This window comes from Vulpes vulpes, chromosome 3 (genome assembly GCF_048418805.1).
Source record: "Vulpes vulpes isolate BD-2025 chromosome 3, VulVul3, whole genome shotgun sequence".
Lineage (NCBI taxonomy): Eukaryota > Metazoa > Chordata > Mammalia > Carnivora > Canidae > Vulpes > Vulpes vulpes.
The window spans coordinates 124,736,857-124,755,388 of record NC_132782.1 but is presented as its reverse complement, the minus strand read 5'-3'; the positions used below and the strand labels follow the sequence as shown (position 1 = coordinate 124,755,388).

Below are 18,532 nucleotides of genomic sequence, written 5' to 3'. Positions count from 1 at the left end.
TTCACTTAATTTCCATAAAAACCCTAATGCAAATTGCTTAGCATAATGCCTGGCACACAATAAATAATAAATGGCAGCAATTATTTTTAGGGCACTAATGCCTAAAAGGTATAATTTACCATGATTAGGTAACAATACTCAGAGGTTTAAAAAAAAAAAGTTCCCAGTGTAACGACATGGAGTTTGAGTGAAATAACTCAGTTGCAGACAGACAAAAACTATATGATTTCACTCATAAGTGGAATTTAAGACACAAAACAAATGAGCAAAGGGGGAAAAAAGAGGAAGAAAGAAAGAGAACAAGTGAGCCAAGAAACAGGCTCTTAACTATTGAGAACAAATTGATGGTTACCAGAGGGGAGGTGAGTGGGAAGAGGAGTGAAATAGATGATGGCAATTAAGGAGGACTGCACTTGTGATGAGCACAGGGTGTTGTATAAAGTACTGAATCACTATATTGTACACCTGAAACTAATAGAACAGTGAATGTTGACTATACTACAATTAAAAAAAACAAAGGGGTTCCCAGGACTGATCATGTTCAAGTCATCTGCAAATCTTGAAAGAAAGATTTTGATTAGACATTAACGAGGGTACATGATGAGATGAGCACTGGGTGTTATATTTTATGTTAGCAAGTTGATTTAAATTAAAAAAAAAATTTTTTTAAGATTTTATTTATTTATTCATGATAGACATAGAGAGAGAGGCAGAGATACAGGCAGAGGGAGAAGCAGGCTCCATGACGGGAGCTGAACATGGGACTCGATCCCGGGACTCCAGGATTGCCCCCTGGGCCAAAGGCAGGCGCTAAACCGCTGAGCCACCCAGGAATCCCCAGAATCTTTTTTTTAAAGAAATAATTTGGGATGCCTGGGTGGCTCAGTGGTCGAGCGTCTGCCTTCCGCTCAGGTTGTGCTCCCGGAGTCCTGGGATGGAGTCCCACATTGGGCTCCCTGCATGGAGCCTGCTTCTCCCTCTGCCTATGTCTCTGCCTCTCTGTCTCTCATGAATAAATAAATAAAATCTTAAAAAAAAATTTTTAAAGAAATATTTTGATGAAATTATATAAAGCCCATATAATGGAGCACAGTATTTATAAACTGGCCAATTTCAGGGCGAAGATAAAAGAAGTCATATAGTATTAATGACTATCCAATGTACAAGGAAAATTATAGTATTTTACGAACTGGTATGAAAGGTCCAGAGAGCAGGGAGGATGCACTACTGGCGCAGAATACTGAGGATCTGAACATCAAATCATCAAGCTTTCTACCCAGGGCAGCCTGGGTAGCTAAGTGGTTTAGCGCCGCCTTCAGCCCAAGGTATGATCCTGGGGACCAGGGATCAAGTCCCATGTTGGGCTCCCTACATGGAGCCTGCTTCTCCCTCTGCCTGTATCTGTCCCTCTCTCTCAATCTGTGTCTCTCATAAGTAAATAAAATCTTAAAAAATTTTTTTAAATAAATAAATAAAATCATCAAGCTTTAGAGTTGGAAATGGAGTGGGGAAGTCTCATGAGCTCAAATAACACTGATTTTTTATTTAAATATGATAGACTTAACAAAATCTATGTTTTCTGATTAATTCATGACAATAATGTATAATGCTAGGAAGGAGCTTATCATCATAGCCAAAGCATCAACAATGTGTCACAGAGCAAGATTTTCTAAATGTCTCTGTTGCCTAAAAGAATAAAGGAGTACTAAAGATAAGCAAATAAGAGGATTCTAATCCTTGCTCTTCCATTTACTGGCTATGAAACCTTGGGCAAGTTTCTTAAACTATCTGTGTCCTAGTTCACCATCTGCAAAATGGGGATAACAGTACCTTCTTTAAAATAATTATAAGAATTAAATGGATTAATACCTGTAAAGCAGTTAAACAGCACCTATCACATAGCGTGTGTTCAGTATGCCTTAGCTAATCAGCATTACTAATATCATTATTATTAGACACATTATTCATATAGTTGTTGGACGTGTTAAGTAGGCTGAAAGAACCAGGCCTGTCAACACTGAATACATTGAGCCACTGACACTGTGCAGATATTAAAAGTACACTGAGGGCAGCCATGGTGGCTCAGCAGTTTAGCACCAGCCTTCAGCCCGGAGTGTAATCCTGGAGGCCCAGGATCGAGTCCCACTGTCAGGCTCCCTGCATGGAGCCTGCTTCTCCCTCTGCCTATGTCTCTGCCTCTGTGTGTGTGTGTGTGTGTTCTTCTCATGATTAAATAAATAAAATCTTTAAAAAAGTACACCGAAAAATCTAAAGGTTATGTCAACGAGCTACTCTTCAAGACCCTAACTAAAAATATCTAAGTTGACCACAGTTCTGTTCTGAATTATCCCTTTTCATCAGATTTTAGATTCTCAATTTTTTTGCAATGTCTGATCACCCTAATAACACCAAAACATCCTTGCAAAGCATCAGAGAAACAGCCTGGATACAAATAATAAAGTCACCAAATTTAAATGTTATTTTAAATTGGGGGGGGGGGAGGAACAAACACAACGTTCAATACCTCTTCTACACCAGACAGTTTTGTTTTCAGTTCTCTGATGGTAGAGTCTCCTTTATATTTCCTTTCCGTTAGGTCTTTATTAGTTGCTTCTAACTCAGATAATTTGTTTTGTAGTTGCTGGATATTTCGTTGATGGAGGATTTCTAAATCTTTTTTCTGTTGTTCATGCTGCTGTTGGTACTGTACCTGTGCCTATTATATAATAAAAGTATAGTACCAAAATTGAAAACAAACACAAATACAGGAAGATTTGAAGAAAAATAAATCTTATTCTTATATATAATTATAAAAATTTCCTGTTTCAAAGAGGATCTATTTTCAATTACGGATTTCATGAAGGAGAAAGGTCAACAAAGGTACATTTACTATTTTGATCTTGTTCTTAATTTCTTTATTTTTAAAGATTTTATTTATTTATTCATGACAGACAGAAAGAGAGAGAGAGGCAGAGACAGGCTCCATGCAGGAAGCCCAATGTGGGACTTGATCTCAGGACTCCCGGATCACGTCCTCAGCCGAAGGCAGACACTCAACCGCTGAGCCACTCAGGCGTCCCGATAAGTAAAATCTTAAAAAAAAAAAAAAAGACTGAAAATGTAATGTGGGAAGAAAATACTGCTGGAGCAATCAAGAAGAAAAAAGAGTAAACTGGTAAAGATGTTAATGTAACTGCTAAAGATGGTAATCCAATACATTGAAGGCAATAAAGGCAGTAAAAATAAAGGACTGGTTTTATCCCAGTGATCACTGTAATTTGGAGTTTTTGTTTAAAAAACAGAGAGGGACGCCTGGGTGGCTAAATGGCTGAGCAACTGCCTTTAGCTCAGGGCATGATCTTGGGGTTCCAGGATGAAGTCCTGCATCAGGCTCCCAACAGGGAGCCTGCTTCCCCTTCTGCCTTCTCTGTATCTCGCGAATAAACAAAACCTTAAAAAAAAAAAAAAAAAGAAATGCATTGTTAAAAATAAAAAAAGAAGTATGAGGGCTAGGACTACAACATTTACATTTTCTACTCTGGTCACTGCAGGTGATTCTGACGCACAATGAAATTTTAAAATCACTGCCTACAGGGTGCCTGGGGGGCATCGGACTCTTGATTTCAGCTCAGGTCGTGATCTCAGGGTCATGAGAGTGAGCCCTGCATCAGGTTCTGCACTGGACATGGAGCCTGCGTAAGATTCTTTCTCCCTTTCCTTTAGCCTCTCCTACCATCCCACCTCCACACATGTGCAAGTTCACTCTTTAAAAAAATTAATTAAAATCTATTATTTATTATATTAGATAAAGGTGGAAAAATGACATGATTATTTAATTAAATCCCCAAAATCACTCATCTGACTTAGCACTCTTTGGATTAACTCTCAGGATGCAGAACAAACATCATTCCTAAAGATCAGACATTTTAGGTTATTTACCAAAAAAAGAATGAAATAAGGAAAGGAATCCACTACAATTTAGCATTTTTCTGTACAAGAAGAAAAAATGGTATTAATCTTAAAAAAACATAAATTATCATTTTATACATATCTACCTGAAAAACTAAGAAAATCAGCTCTAAAACTATTAGAATCTGTAAAGATAATATATAATTAACAAGTATGATATTAATGCATATCAGCAATAATCAGAAAATTACTGTAGTGGTGGGACATAGGTGGTCCAATTCATAGCACAAAAAGCTATAAAATCTCTAGGTAAACAAATTTTAATAAGAACTGTAAAAAAAATAAAAATAAATAAAAAAAAGAGAAGATGGAGGGAAATAAAGAACAAACTATAAGCCTGTTTTAAATAAGATCTAAATAAATGAAAAGATATTCTCGCTACTGGGTTAGAAAATCCCAAAGATATTAGTTCTCCCTAACACTCCAGAAACAAGGTCAAACATACAAAGAAATTTAGTATATATTAAAGGTTGCATTTTAAATCAGTGGAATATATGGTATTGGAACAAATGACTGACTTTATGTCAAAAAAATATCTCATGCTGTATTCTATAAATATATAACCCAAACAGATTAAAAAGTTAAATACAACAACAAAAAAACCAAAGTATTAAAAGAAAATTCTAAAGGAATAGCTTTCATAACCTCAGGGTGGCAGAGGCCTTCCAAACATAAAATGAAACTTTAAACCATAAAAGCAGAATGACAGATTTGATGACATTCAAATAAAAAGAACCATATAGGGCAAAAGGCAATAGTAAAAGGCAAAGACAAACTGGGAGGAAATGTTTATAATATACATAATAAAGATATAATATCCCTACTTTATACTATGGAGAAATGAAAAAGTAAGCCACAGACAGAAAATATTCACTATGCATGTATCTGATAAAGGGTTCATGTCAAGGGATGCCTGGGTGGCTCAGGGGTTGAGCATCTGACTTTAGCACAGGGTGTAATCCCAGGGTCCAGGGTCGAGTCCTGCATCGGGCTCCTTGTGGGGAGCCTGCTTCTCCCTCTGCCTATGTCTCTGCCTCTCTCTTTCTGTCTCTCATGAATAAATAAAATCTTTAAAAAAAAAAAAAAAGGATTCATGTCCAGAATATACAAAAAATTCCTATAAATCCATAGGCAAAATATTAATAGTCCAACTTAAAAATAGGCTAAAGATGCAAACAGGCAAGAGAATTCTTGAACTTCACATGAGAATATCCAAGTGGTCAAGATGCATACTATGAGGGATTATCATACCCCTCAGAATGGCGGTGTAAACTGGTATTCCACTTTAAAGACTATTATCAACAATAGCCAAACTATGGAAAGAGAGTAAAAGTCCACTAGCTGATAAAGAGGTGGCATATATACACAATGGACTATTACTCAGCCATCAAAAAGAACAAGCTCTTGCCATTTACAATGATGTAGATGGAGCTAGAGTATATTATGCTAAGCAAAGTAAGTCAGAGAAAGACAAATACCGTATGATTTCACTTGTATGTAGAATTTCAGAAAGAAAACAAATGGACAAAGGAAAAAAAAAAAGAAAAACCAATAGACAATTATAGAAAACAAACAGATGGGGGGAAGGAAAAGAAGTGAAACAGATGATGGATATTAAAGAGTACCCTTATGAAGATAAACACTGAGTAATGTATATTACTGAATTACTTACATTGTACACCTAAAACTAACACTGTATGTTAACTATAGAAGAATTAAAGTTAAAAACTTAATAAAAATGGGGAAAAAAAGAATATGGGGAAATAAGTACTGTTCATACACTATCTTTTAGATTCCATTTGAGACAAACTTTCTGGCTGGCAAATTTGCAATATCCATTAATATCTTATACAGTAGTAATATTGCTGTCTCACTTCTAGAGACAAAGAATGTTCATTATAGTATTATTTGTATTAGCCAAAATACTGAAGTATTTAAATGTCCATCAGTTGGGTAAGTAGTTAATTTATGTTATATATGCAAATATAGAACACTATGCAGCCACTAAAAAGGAATATCTGAACTGCTGTACAATGAACCATGCTGTCATGTTAAGTGAAAAAAGTTACAATCAATATATACAGGACTTCATTAGCATAACATAAAACCAAAACCTACTATATGTGTACAAATATATAATTTACATAACTCAAAATGTATAAGTACAAATATTTATAAAAGACACATTATTTACATACAAAGAAAAAAATCTGGAAAAACACATACCAAAATATTTATAAATTACCTCCAGGTAATAAAACTTTTAATGAGAAACATAATTTTTAACAGACTCCTGTAATGTTTGAACATATTAGAGCAAGCATATATTACTTTTCAAACTAACATAATGACTAACAGCAACAACAAAATAACTTTCTATTTTCTTTAATGTTCATACCTGCAAGGCCTTTTCTTTCTCATTTGTCAGTTCCTGGGAATGCTTATTTGACAATGCAGCTGTGTGTGATGCCCATTCATTCTGTAACTTATCTAATTCTTGGATTTTTTCTGATAATGTCTGGATTAGAGTTCAATACAAAATGTTAAGACAGTTTTGTGAATGTTATTAACTAGAACACAGCAATATTTACAAGAGATATTAAAGAAAAGGAATAAGAGCTTTCTGAAACATACTCAAAGCCTTTTCCTACACAGATTTTTTAATTTGAGGAAATCAAGATTGGAATAAAAGAATTTTAGAGCTAACATGGCCCAGAAGTCAAGCCTTACTATTTTTAACCTTTAAGTTAAATCTGGCTCTTCACCACCCAATCCTCCCCTCTGACATTAAGAAAGCAAGCAACCCCAGGTAGAGCAAGTCCATCATATGGGGTGGTTCACTTATACACATAAAACCTAGTAACATAGGTTTCCTTGATGGGCTATGTTTTGCAGGATAATTTCTACCTGAAGCCATGCCACTTATCAGATACCTCGGTCTTCAGTTTCAAGGACTAGGGGCAAAAAAGTAGTAGCTATGACTGGAATGACAATAAGCCTATTAGAATAATTCATAACACATATGGAAGGGAAAGATTTAGAAGATACTAACTGAAAAGTCATTTTAGACAGGAGTGAGGTGCATAAAGGCAAAGAACATGTGATAGGTACTATATATTATTTAATAAAGACCTGGAAGGAATATGTCATATAATGAAGGTAACAGAAATGTTTGGATGGATTAACTATCAGAGAAAGCATCAGATTAAGATAATTCACTGAAAGAAGAAAAGGCAAAAAAGGAGAGGGAATTAAAAAGTAACATGCTTTAATAAACAAAAGCTTGGATAGGATTCAAGAAGCAATTCAGAACCAGTGTTTGGAGGACTTACAAAGACAAAATGAAATCTGGATTACCTTTTGTGTGAAATTCAGTTGCCTAGTAACATCATCTAGTGATTGCATCAATGATAATTTTTCTTCCTGTTTATAAAAATATAAAATCACAGCTTATAATTTAATCATCTGTAGCTGTGTTACTCAAAGTATAGCATCAGCATCACCCTGAGAGTTTGTTAAAAATGCAGAATTTCGGTTCCGCTTCAGACCTTCTGATTCACAACCTAAAAGAGCAAGATCCCTAGAGGATCTGTGTACCATTAAATTTTGAGATGCACTCACTAATCTATAGCATTTGACTAAAAAGACTTTTAGAAAACTATGAAGAGGCAACCCAATGTTGTTTTCTTTCTCCATATACCTTCTAAAATTAAAGAGCACTTTGTAATTTTCAAGAAACTTTTATATCTTTTTCCTCATTTGAGATAGTTGTAAGAGGGTAGTAGATATTTCCATACTTATCTACCAGCTGATGAAACCATGATTCCAACAGTTTAACTGACCTGCCCCAGATTATAGAAAATTAATAAAAACCATGGGACCTAGTTTTTCAATTTTTAGCCTAGTTCTATCCCCACTGTATCTTGATCAAATGGAAGAAAAAAAATGACAAAATAAAAATAAATTTCTTACATATTATAGAAACTTACTAGACATCTTTTAAAATACTTTATTCTGAAAAACAGAATAGCAATATAGCTCTTGAGTGACTTATCGGAGACTTTTGGTACTTATTTTTAAAAGAGTAAGAATTTGGGATCCCTGGGTGGTGCAGCAGTTTAGCGCATGCCTTTGGCCCAGGGCACGATCCTGGAGACCCGGGATCGAATCCCACGTCAGGCTCCTGGTGCATGGAGCCTGCTTCTCCCTCTGCCTATGTCTCTGCCTCTCTCTCTCTCTCTGTGTGACTATCATAAATAAATAAAAATTTAATTAAAAAAAATAAAAATAAAAATAAAAATAAAAGAGTAAGAATTTAAATCTTACCTTGCTACATTTCAAACAGCCGGCCAGAAACTTCTTTATTTCCACATCATTTCCAGGTAAAAGTTTTAGAGAGAGGTGTGTGAGATGCTTAAAAGGATTTGTCTCTACCACATTTAAAAAGGCAGGTGAGTTATCCAAAATAGGTGCTGGAGAAACTAACTGTAACAAAAACCTTTGAAAAGAAAGTGTCACAATGTAACAACGTTTACAAGATAGTGAAATTCTCCCATTGAATCATAAGCTCCAGGGAATCATCAATGATTGGAAAAATCAGGAAAGGGGTCATATTATAATCATAGGGTCAATATAAAAGGACTCCCAAAGGTAAAACTGGATAAAACTAAAATTGAAAAATTGAGCAAGAATCTTAAAAAAAGACTCACTGAAACACAGTGAATACAAATGTTCATGAGTTCTCAATGAAAGATGAAGTAAAAAATTAAAAACAAACCAAAACCTATTGGAAGCACGAAAGTAACTAAAATACTCTAAAAACTGACAATTTTTTTTTAATTGACAATTTAAAAGAATTAAGCCTTTATCCTTTTCTGTGTGAATTTTCAGAGTAATCAAATAGCCCAAACTAATGAGGAAAAGTTCTTCTTTATAAAAGAACTAAACCGGGATCCCTGGGTGGCGCAGCGGTTTGGCGCCTGCCTTTGGCCCAGGGCGCGATCCTGGAGACCCGGGATTGAATCCCACGTTGGGCTCCCGGTGCATGGAGCCTGCTTCTCCCTCTGCCTGTGTCTCTGCCTCTCTCTCTATCTCTCTGTGACTATCATAAATAAATAAAAATTAAAAAAAATAAAATAAAATAAAAGAACTAAACCTAATAAATATAAAAAGAATGACAGAATTAGAAATGCACTTTATAGTTCATAACAAAATAATTGGTTCAAACAACAATCTGAGGGCAGCCCCGGTGATTCAGTGGTTTAGCGCTGCCTTTGGCCCAGGGGCGTGCTCCTGAAGACCTGGGATCCAGTCCCACATCAGGCTCCCTGCATGGAGCCTGCTTCTCCCTCTGCCTGTCTCTGCCCGCCCCCTCCCCATCATGAATGAATAAATAAAATCTTTAAAAAAAATTTAAAAAAAAACACCAATCTGATGAAACCAAAAGATAAAAGGTAAACTAACTTCACAATGATCAGGCTTTAGCATCACACAAACATGAATATACACACACAAACACAAAATCTTATTCTTCTTATTCAAATTCATCATAAAATCATATACTTGATGCTGTTAAATATTTCAGATAGTTTTAATGACCATGTCAAAACATGAAAATTGGGATCCCTGGGTGGCGCAGCGGTTTGGCGCCTGCCTTTGGCCCAGGGCGCAATCCTGGAGACCCGGGATCGAATCCCACGTCGGGCTCCCGGTGCATGGAGCCTGCTTCTCCCTCTGCTTGTGTCTCTGCCTCTCTCTATCTCTCTGTGACTATCATAAATAAATAAAAATTAAAAAAAAAAAAAAACATGAAAATTAAGAGGTAAATATTCTGATCTTAACCATGATTCCTTAAAATTTGATATTTAATAGAGCCCTAAACTCCCGTTTTAAAAATAGACAGGAGTACTTCTAACATATTAGAAAATATTTTCCCATCAATTTGCCTTATAAACAAGAATTTGTCTTGAGAGAATTTTAATGATGTAGTGCTCTCACGAGACTTACCTTGGAATTTCTTTGGCATGTTCTTGAGTACACTGCTGAAGGAGATCTATAAATTTTTGTGGGAAAGCTAAGAAGTCTACCAGAAGGCCTTGCTGGAATTTTAAACTATACAGAAGAAAAGAGATTTTTAAAAATTTAATTAGTATCTTTAATTATAATCAAACCTTGAAATATTCTTTTTTTATTTAATGACTACCCATTATAATCAAGAACTAGAGAACTTTGTTTTTATAGAATTTATTCAATGGGAGGGAAAAGATCGCTATATTTCACTAAAGATCCAAATTTCTGAGCTGTTTTAAGCAGAACTCTGAGCTGTATTATACCATAAACAGTCCAGTGCTCTCAAAACATCCACATGTTCCTAATAGGCTGATTTCAAAGAGAATAGTACCCATACATTAACAAAACGTACTTATTTCTTAGATCAAATATAAAACAGAATAAATTTAGTTACCTCTGAAAATCTTCCTCAGATATAACAAGGTTATATAGAAAAAATGGATCCGTTTCATCAGTCAGACGGATAACTAAATCCTAAAAGAAAGATTGTTATATTTTAAGTTTTCAAAATATCAGGCTTTTAGAGTAATTTCTTCCTTCTCAGAAGTGAAATTATCCAATAACAACAATGTACCACCATTATACTTCAGATAACTTTGTTCTCTGGTGCTGCTGGGTTTTCATTAGTCTTTAAGAGACTTAAAAATCTTACACACGAGTAGATATTCTGCTCCTTGAAGCCCATGTGGGGATTTATAAAAATTAAATGCTAGGAGTTGAAAGCTGAGGAATACTCTCTTATTAGAGGCTTAGGAAAATTGAGACCCAGTCCTTGCTAGACTAAAATCTGCAAATGACAAAAATATTCTAACAGTGACCATATGATATTCAACTACATTTTCAGTTTCCCACAATTAGTTGTCTGATATTTCAAAAGTGGCAATATATCAGCTGAAATGACAAGCAATCATCTATCCTAAAAAAGGAGCATTTGTGTCTAAGGCAGAGGACGGGTATCAAGTAACATGTTGCCAGGGCTTCTTCCTAAGGGCCTATTCTCTCCTACTCCAGGTGGCCGCTGGCATGGAACCCCATCTGTTTCAATTTCACGTGAAGCGAGCATCTTTCATAAAGACCACTTTCCACATAAATTTGCAGTATGGCAGGCATCACAGCAGCTAAAGCTGACAGAGAAATTATGTACTCTAGAGAACACTGAGGTAAAGAAAGCAGCCACAGGAACAAGATGATGGAAGCTTAATGAAGAACTAATAAGTACTCAAGCTAAGAATAAGCTCCCCTTTGAAATAAAATCTACTCATGGCTACTGAGGAACTGCTAGGGTCCTAGAAAAATCTAAACCTACTTATGGGTAGAGTTAGAAAATAAAAAGATACAGCAGGCCCAAGGAATAACATTTAGAAATAGAACACATAACCTGTACTCCAGAAAATGAGTAATCTAGGTATTTGCTTTGCCTTAGAAAGTCCTGTTCTTAAAACACCTTCTACTATCAGATTTTTTATAGCATCTTAGGGTGGATTTCAAGAAGTACCTCAGTAGCAGGTCCTTGAATACTATGTTTAGGGAAAGCTGGGACTCAGAGAAAACAGAGGCTGTATTTTTTCGTCATCTTTTCTGCATCCATATCACTGCTACTGACTCATTCTTTTGAAGAAATCATAAAGGAGGGATCCCTGGGTGGCTCAGTGGTTTAGTGCCTGCCTTCCACCCAGGGTATGATCCTGGAGTCCAGGGATCGAGTCCCACATTGGGCTCCCTGCACGGAGCCTGCTTCTCCCTCTGCCTGTGTCTCTGCCTCTGCTCTCCCCTCTCTCATGAATAAATAAATAAATCTTTCAAAAAAAATCATAAAGGACTGCTGCTTCAAATGCCTCCCTGCCAAAGGCAAAGATTCAAAAATACCTCCCTGCAGTGCTTCAATTCATTCTATCCTCACACATAAAACATGAAATGTCATTTCTACAGGGTAGCAATACATATTCTAGCAATCTGTAAGTGCAATGGGCAAACCTACCCCCAGTTCTTCCAATTCCCAATTCTTCCTGTATGCTTTAGGAATAGATGATATGGGGGCACTGGGTGGCTCAGGTGGTTGGGTATCTGCCTCTTGATTTCAGCTCAGCTCATGATCTCAGGGTCAGGAGATCAAACCCCGAGATGGGCTCTGAGCTCAGTGCAGAGTCTACTTGAGATTCTCTCTCCCAACCTCGCCCTCTTTCCCTCCCCCTACTCTCACACACATGTGCTCACTCGCTCTCTAATAAATAAATAAAATCTTAAAAAAGGAACCTCCTAGTCATCATCTAAGTAGACTCTACCACCCTACATTTGCAAGTTACAAACAGCTCAAAGTTGAGTATAACAAAAAGTTTTACATTCTTAAAGAACAAAAATAATTATATAGTACAGAAATTATATTTTCTTTAAAAAGAAAAAAATTATTTCAAAAGAAATTAATACCAACCTTTCTGTGAACTGGATTGGAAACTGATTGTAGTTCAATGCTCACTCTAACAGTTATTCTCCTGTATGAAAAAATATACCCAACTGTCAGAAACCTTCATGTGGAATGTCACCGTCATTTACATTAGCTGAAGTTTTCTGTCTCTAGCTGCAAGATCTTCCACAAGTGTTCCCTAATTATGAATAGATATGTGGGAAGCATACTGAATTTGAGGTTTGTTCTTCCACTAGTAAATAAACAGGTTTTTAACCAAAGACTGTATTTTCCTCTCCTATAAAATGGGGTTGTTGTGAGAATTAAATGAGATAAACAATGTGGAATTCCCATTACTAGCCTGGAATATAACCTACTGCCCTGATTCTAAAACAGCATCTATGTAATGGTAAGCCACACAAACTATCAATTTAATAAATACTTTCCACATTTAAAAAATTACCAACTCAAATGATCAAACTGATTTATGAGAGATTCTATTTGAAAAACTTAAAATGAGGGATGCCTGGGTGGCTCAGCGGTTGAGCATCTGCCTTTGGCTCCAGTTGTGATTCCGCGGTCCTGGGATCGAGTCCCACATTGGGCTCCCTGCTTCTGCCTCTGTCTCTCTGTCTCTCTCTCATGAATAAGTAAATAAAAAAAAATTTTTTTTAATGAAAAACTTAAAATGTGAGGCTGTATTGGAATACGTGGAATGTTTATAATAAAAAAAATAACATATTCCCCTCCCTTATGCATTCACAAAATCCACCAACTACATCTGCTCAATATACTCCCTATGCAATATATCCACGAAAGTACTGTCAACAGCTTATTATCTCCAAAAGAAACCATAGCTTTCCACATTCTCTACTGCATCTTAAGAGAGTGCCATATCAGACAGAAGCATATAAAAGATGCTCATAACAATTAATCAAACTGAGCAAAGATATCTAAACAATTGAGGGAATAAAGGAGAGGGTGGTGAGAAAACATCTCTGCACACATGTTCTATATTCTGATAGAATTAAATAACAAAGGCCTTTCTCTGATGTGTAGGAAACAAAAATAAACAAATAGAATTTGTTCAATTTTAACCTCTTCCAAAAATGTGTTTTAAATTTTTCCCATATTTTGCTACTCATCTACTACAGAAGTAAAAAGTATTGAACTAGCAGCTGAGTCTTGATGGAAAAATTGGGTAATAGTTGACCAATGCTAGATTTAATGATCCAGATTTTTTTATGCTCCAACTTACAACTTTTATAATGGCTTAAAATATGTCATTGTAGTTAAATTTCCTACTGAACACATGATCAGATTCTAAATCTCAGTATGACAAGGTTATTATATGATAAGGTTACCATAACTTCTGTTATCTGAAAAGGAACAAGCAGCACTGGCAAATACCCCAGATAGGAAGAATGATTTTTAAAACAAGAAAATGTTTTGTTTCTATTTTTCTATTATCTAGTACAATATATGTGAAACAGATTAGACTTCTACTCTAATTCTACTTAAGTGTTTTTTTGGGGGGAAAAAACTTACAATTTCCTAATTTGTAAGGTAAGTGAATTGAGTTAGGTTTGTGAGAGGCTTTTCAGATCTACAATGTCATTATGTTTGGCTTTTGTCTTTTGAAGTTTTTCTAAAACATACTGCCATGACACTGCAATAAACCACCTTTTTTTTAATAAACAACTTTTTTATGGTGATAGACACTTTCAAAAGTCTTGTCATACTTGATAAATTTGTTTTAAAAAAAATCAAGAAGTCATTTAATATTCTTTAGATAGCACTAGAAGAATCACTATATATTTTAGAAGCATATTAATGATATTGTTGCATATATTCCAAATGTCTATAATGTATTAGCTTTGGGAGATAAAAGGAGGAGGAAAGGCCCATAGATTAAACTCCCCCCCCCCCAACCCTGTCCCCAAAGTATCTTGTAGAAAAGCCTGAGTTTTCAGGAAATATAGTTTCTGAAATCACAATCTTATTTTCTCCGTTTTAATGGTTGTCGTGGAAACAATATAAAACAAATCAATAAAAACCCATAGAAAATGCTATTTCTCAAAATAAATGTCATACTCTGAACAATGCATTAATTCTCATAACACCCTCCCTATCAGTAAGATTTGGCATTAGCAGAACTGGATTCTAGCCCACCTCTGCCTCCTAGAAGCTGTGACCTGAACCCCTCAATTCAAACAAATAAAAGCTACTCTAAACCAGGTAATATGCTGGATGCTAGGGATACAAACAGAAATAAACATGGTCCACGTCCTCAAAATCAGATTAGATTAAGCAACTACTCCAACTTGCTTACAATTGTATTTTATGCTTTAAGAAAAGGAAGGGAAGGGCTACTAACACTGAGCACCTACACTACTGAGTACCTACATGGTGCTTTACATAGATCATTTAACAATAACCTAAGTAAATGAGTGTCTAATTAAGGAAGACAGAGGTTCTTATAAAGAACCTGAGGTGCACAGTTACAAGCTTAAAGTCACCTTACAGAACTCAAATTAGAACTCAGATCTTTCACCTACACTATGCTATCTAATAAATGAATAAGGGCAATTAATTTCAACTCAGGCAACTTTGAAAAGGTCCTTATAGAGAAGGGATTTAGACAGATCTTGAAGGTTATGAAAGAAAAAGCATTTGAAGCAGGGAGAAGAGCAGGATTAAAGGTATGGTATTGAGAAGAGTATCAGGTACATTCAAAGGATAAGTAGTCTTGTGTGACTAGTACATGGGGAGAAGAACTGACAAAACAAAAATGAAAAAGCAGGTTGGTGTCAACCATGGGCTTAAAATTCTGCATTACTTCCCTCCAGAGTTTTCTGAGTTATCTTCCACTGAAGTATCTTCTTCTTTATGACTTTAATTCATTGATGTCACTTCATGCATTAATCACACATTAATAATAACTAATGTTTAGTGAATGCTTATTATGCTTCAGGCACTGTTCTCAGTACTTTGTATGTATTAGCTCATTTCATGCTCCTAATAATCCCATAAGGTTGGTAATTTTAACATCATCGATTTAATGATGAGACACAGAGAAAAAAAGATTGTATAAAATCAGTCAATAAGTGACATTTATTGGATTTAACCCAGATAATCTAGCTCCAGAGCCTGAACCCTTAACCTGTGCTATGCTGCCTCTCCAAAGTAGATGTTTGTTTCTTCTATTAAAGTGTGAGTTCCAGGGCGCCTGGGTAAATCAACTGGTTAAGCGTCTGTCTTTGCCTCAGGTCATGATCCCAGGGTCCTGGGGGCTGAACCCACATCTGGCTCCCTGCTCAGCAAGGAGCCTGCTGCTCCCCCTGCTTGTGTGCTCTGTGTCAAAGAAAAAAATAAAAATCTTAAAATAAATAAGTAAAATAAAATGTGAGGTCCTTCAGGCCCAGAATGAATACTGTTTTTGTTGTTGTTGGGAGGCAGGGGAATAAAGAGAGAGGACGTTTGATAATCTCAGCATGTAGGACAATTCCTGGTACACAGTAGGTATTCATAAATATTCGTTGAGTTGAACTAGCCTTGAATATTTAACTAAAGTCTAGATTGCTTGCTCTATGAGTCAATGGCCAACATATTTTCGGTACAGGGCCAGACAGTAAATACTTCAGGCTTTGCAGGCCATAAGGTCTGTCACAGTTATCCATGTCTGCCCTTATGGCAGGAAAGCAGCCAGACAATTCTTAAATGAGAACCACTGTGTTGCAATAAAAACTTTATTTAAAAAAACAAGCAGAAGGCCACCTGGCCCATGGGCTTGTTTGCTGATCCCTGCTAGAGGTGATAGAAATATATCAAAGGTCTCTAAAGAAGAGGAGTAAAAAGGTTGATAACGTGTTTTAACATGCTGTGATGACAATATAACAAAATGGAGAAGAGCTAGGAGGAGTTCCAATACTGGAATCAGAAATAATGCTCCCATCTTTATATTTCTATAATTATTCTGGAACAGTACTATCCAACAGAGGTACAATGGAGGCCACAAATATGAACCACATATGCAATTTTAAATTTTCTAGAAACTGGGCAGCCCCTGTGGCAGAGCGGTTTAGCGCTGCCTTCAGCCTGGGGTGTAATCCTGGAGATCGGGATCTAGTCCCACGTCGGGCTTCCTGTATCAAGCCTGCCTCTCCCTCTGCCTGTGTCTCCACCCCTCTGTCTCTATGAATAAATAAAATCTTTAAAAAAAATTTTTTTTCTAGAAACTACAGTAAAAAAAAGGAACAGCAAATTAATTTTAATATTTTCTTATATATCCAATGTTAAATATAAAGATCTCCAATGTTTATGACATACAGAATATATATTATGATATGCAGAATATATATTAATTTATGTCCAACATATTCAAAATATTCAAAATAGTGTCATCTTTACAATCAACATATAAAAATTGAGGTATTTTATATCCTTTTTCATAGTAAGTCTTCAAAACTCAATGTATATTTTACTCTTACAGCACATCAATTCGGATTAGCTCCATTTTTGTTTTTTAAGATTTTATTTATTTATTCATGAGACACACAGAGGCAGAGACACAGGCAGAGAGAGAAGCGGGCTCCGTGCAGGGAGCCCGACGTGGGACTCGATCCCGGATCTCCAGGATCAGGCCCTGGGCTGAAGGCGGCGCTAAACCGCTGGGCCACCCGGGGATCCCCTCAAAGGTCCAGCAGCCGGATTACTGGACAGAAGAAAATGACCAATTCAAACACCCTCCGCTCCCGCCACACGCAGCTTCTAGTTCGGGTATCATCTCACGGCCTGGCCTAATCCAATTCTGAGCTAGATGCCAGCTTCCCGTTCCTCAATGAAGCGCAACGTCTTCATTTCCAACGTCACATTTCCACACCATTTAGTTCTCACAGACATTTTCAGTGGTGCCCCTCACGACCGTGTGCGCAGGCACCTTATGTCGGTTTTACGAATGAGGAAACGTGCGGGGAGCAGTTGGCTACTGAGCGGCGGGACGGAGAAAAAGTCGCAAGCCCCCGACTTCTCCTGCAGTCTGTGAAGCGCCAACAGCACCAGCCTCGGTCAAAGCCGGAGCTCTGCGTTTCCCTGGGAGCCGGGCCCTTGCTCGTCGCGCGGCCCGCGAACTCCGCGGAAGCCCCGGGCCCAGCAGGGTTCTGCCAGGACGCACGATTTGTTAAATGAGCGAAATTCCTAATTTCCTCTAGTGTTTTTAGTCCATTAAACGTAACTTGTTTTTAGTAACTAATGTAAAGAAAAGGCACAACGCTATAAAAAAAAATTTTTTTTTCCCGAAGCTTAAACCTACTTCCAGTATAATTCGAACAAGAGCGGAAGAGGGGCTGGGTCAAGGCCAGAGTTTTAGCGCCGGCCCCGCCGTGAACTCGCGGTGTGCACTCACGTAAATTATCTCACTTCTCTGGACAAAATCAACTTTCTCTGTCAAAAAGGCAGAGTAGAACTATAGTGCCCACGATTCAGTTCAGAACCAAGTTTTGGGTTCTTTTTTTTCTTTTTTTTTTTTCATGAACTTGATGCGGGCCAGCTTTCCATTTCCTCACACCCTCCCTCCTGTGCCCTCAGCAACCGCCACCTTGCGGGGAGAGGTCACTGTAGGTTCCAGAGGGGCCTCCGCACGTGTCGGGGGCCGCCGCGCCCACTGGCCAGAGCCGCCATCTTCTCCCCCCACCGCCTTGGCCCGACCCCAACCGCCACCCGCGGGCGCCGGGTACTGCGGAACCTCACCTCTCCTCGCAGTCTTTGCATTTCACCTGCAGCGGGACCGGCTCTTGGAACAGAATCTGGCTCATGTTGGACCGCGGCCCCTGCCAGAAAGCAGAAAAGTCCAGCAGGCCCGGCCCACGGAACCAGCCTAAAGGAGTCCGGGTCCTGCTAAAATTTGAGTTTGGCGCTCGGCTTCCGCTGAGGAGGCGGGGAAACAGAAACGGAGGGAAGGCGGGGGGGAGATTTGGACCTCGTCCGCCACCATCCGTTTCTTCCGGTCTTGCAAACGATGGTTGGAGGGGCAGTTCCGGGTATTAACCTGCGTGGCCGGACCCGCGGCAGCCATATTTGTTAAGGGAAGGGGAC

General features: G+C 37.5%; 1 protein-coding gene across 4 annotated transcripts in view; it reads right to left on the bottom strand.

Annotated features, from left to right (window-relative positions):
- Window positions 1–18,532, bottom strand: part of SASS6 (SAS-6 centriolar assembly protein) — a 42,037-nt gene extending 23,505 nt beyond the window's left edge. For 2 of the 4 annotated variants that reach the window (XM_072754510.1, XM_072754511.1), the window contains exons 1-8: window positions 18,188–18,532; window positions 12,467–12,527; window positions 10,433–10,512; window positions 9,976–10,080; window positions 8,296–8,467; window positions 7,327–7,392; window positions 6,368–6,487; window positions 2,525–2,716 (exon numbers count right to left, since the gene is read on the bottom strand). In XM_072754510.1, coding sequence (XP_072610611.1) covers window positions 2,525–2,716; window positions 6,368–6,487; window positions 7,327–7,392; window positions 8,296–8,467; window positions 9,976–10,080; window positions 10,433–10,512; window positions 12,467–12,527; window positions 18,188–18,252 — 861 coding nt within the window. In that variant the 5' untranslated portion in view covers window positions 18,253–18,532. The remainder of the gene's footprint in view (window positions 1–2,524; window positions 2,717–6,367; window positions 6,488–7,326; window positions 7,393–8,295; window positions 8,468–9,975; window positions 10,081–10,432; window positions 10,513–12,466; window positions 12,528–18,187) is intronic. The other 2 variants (XM_072754512.1, XM_072754513.1) reach the window with 1 other exon arrangement.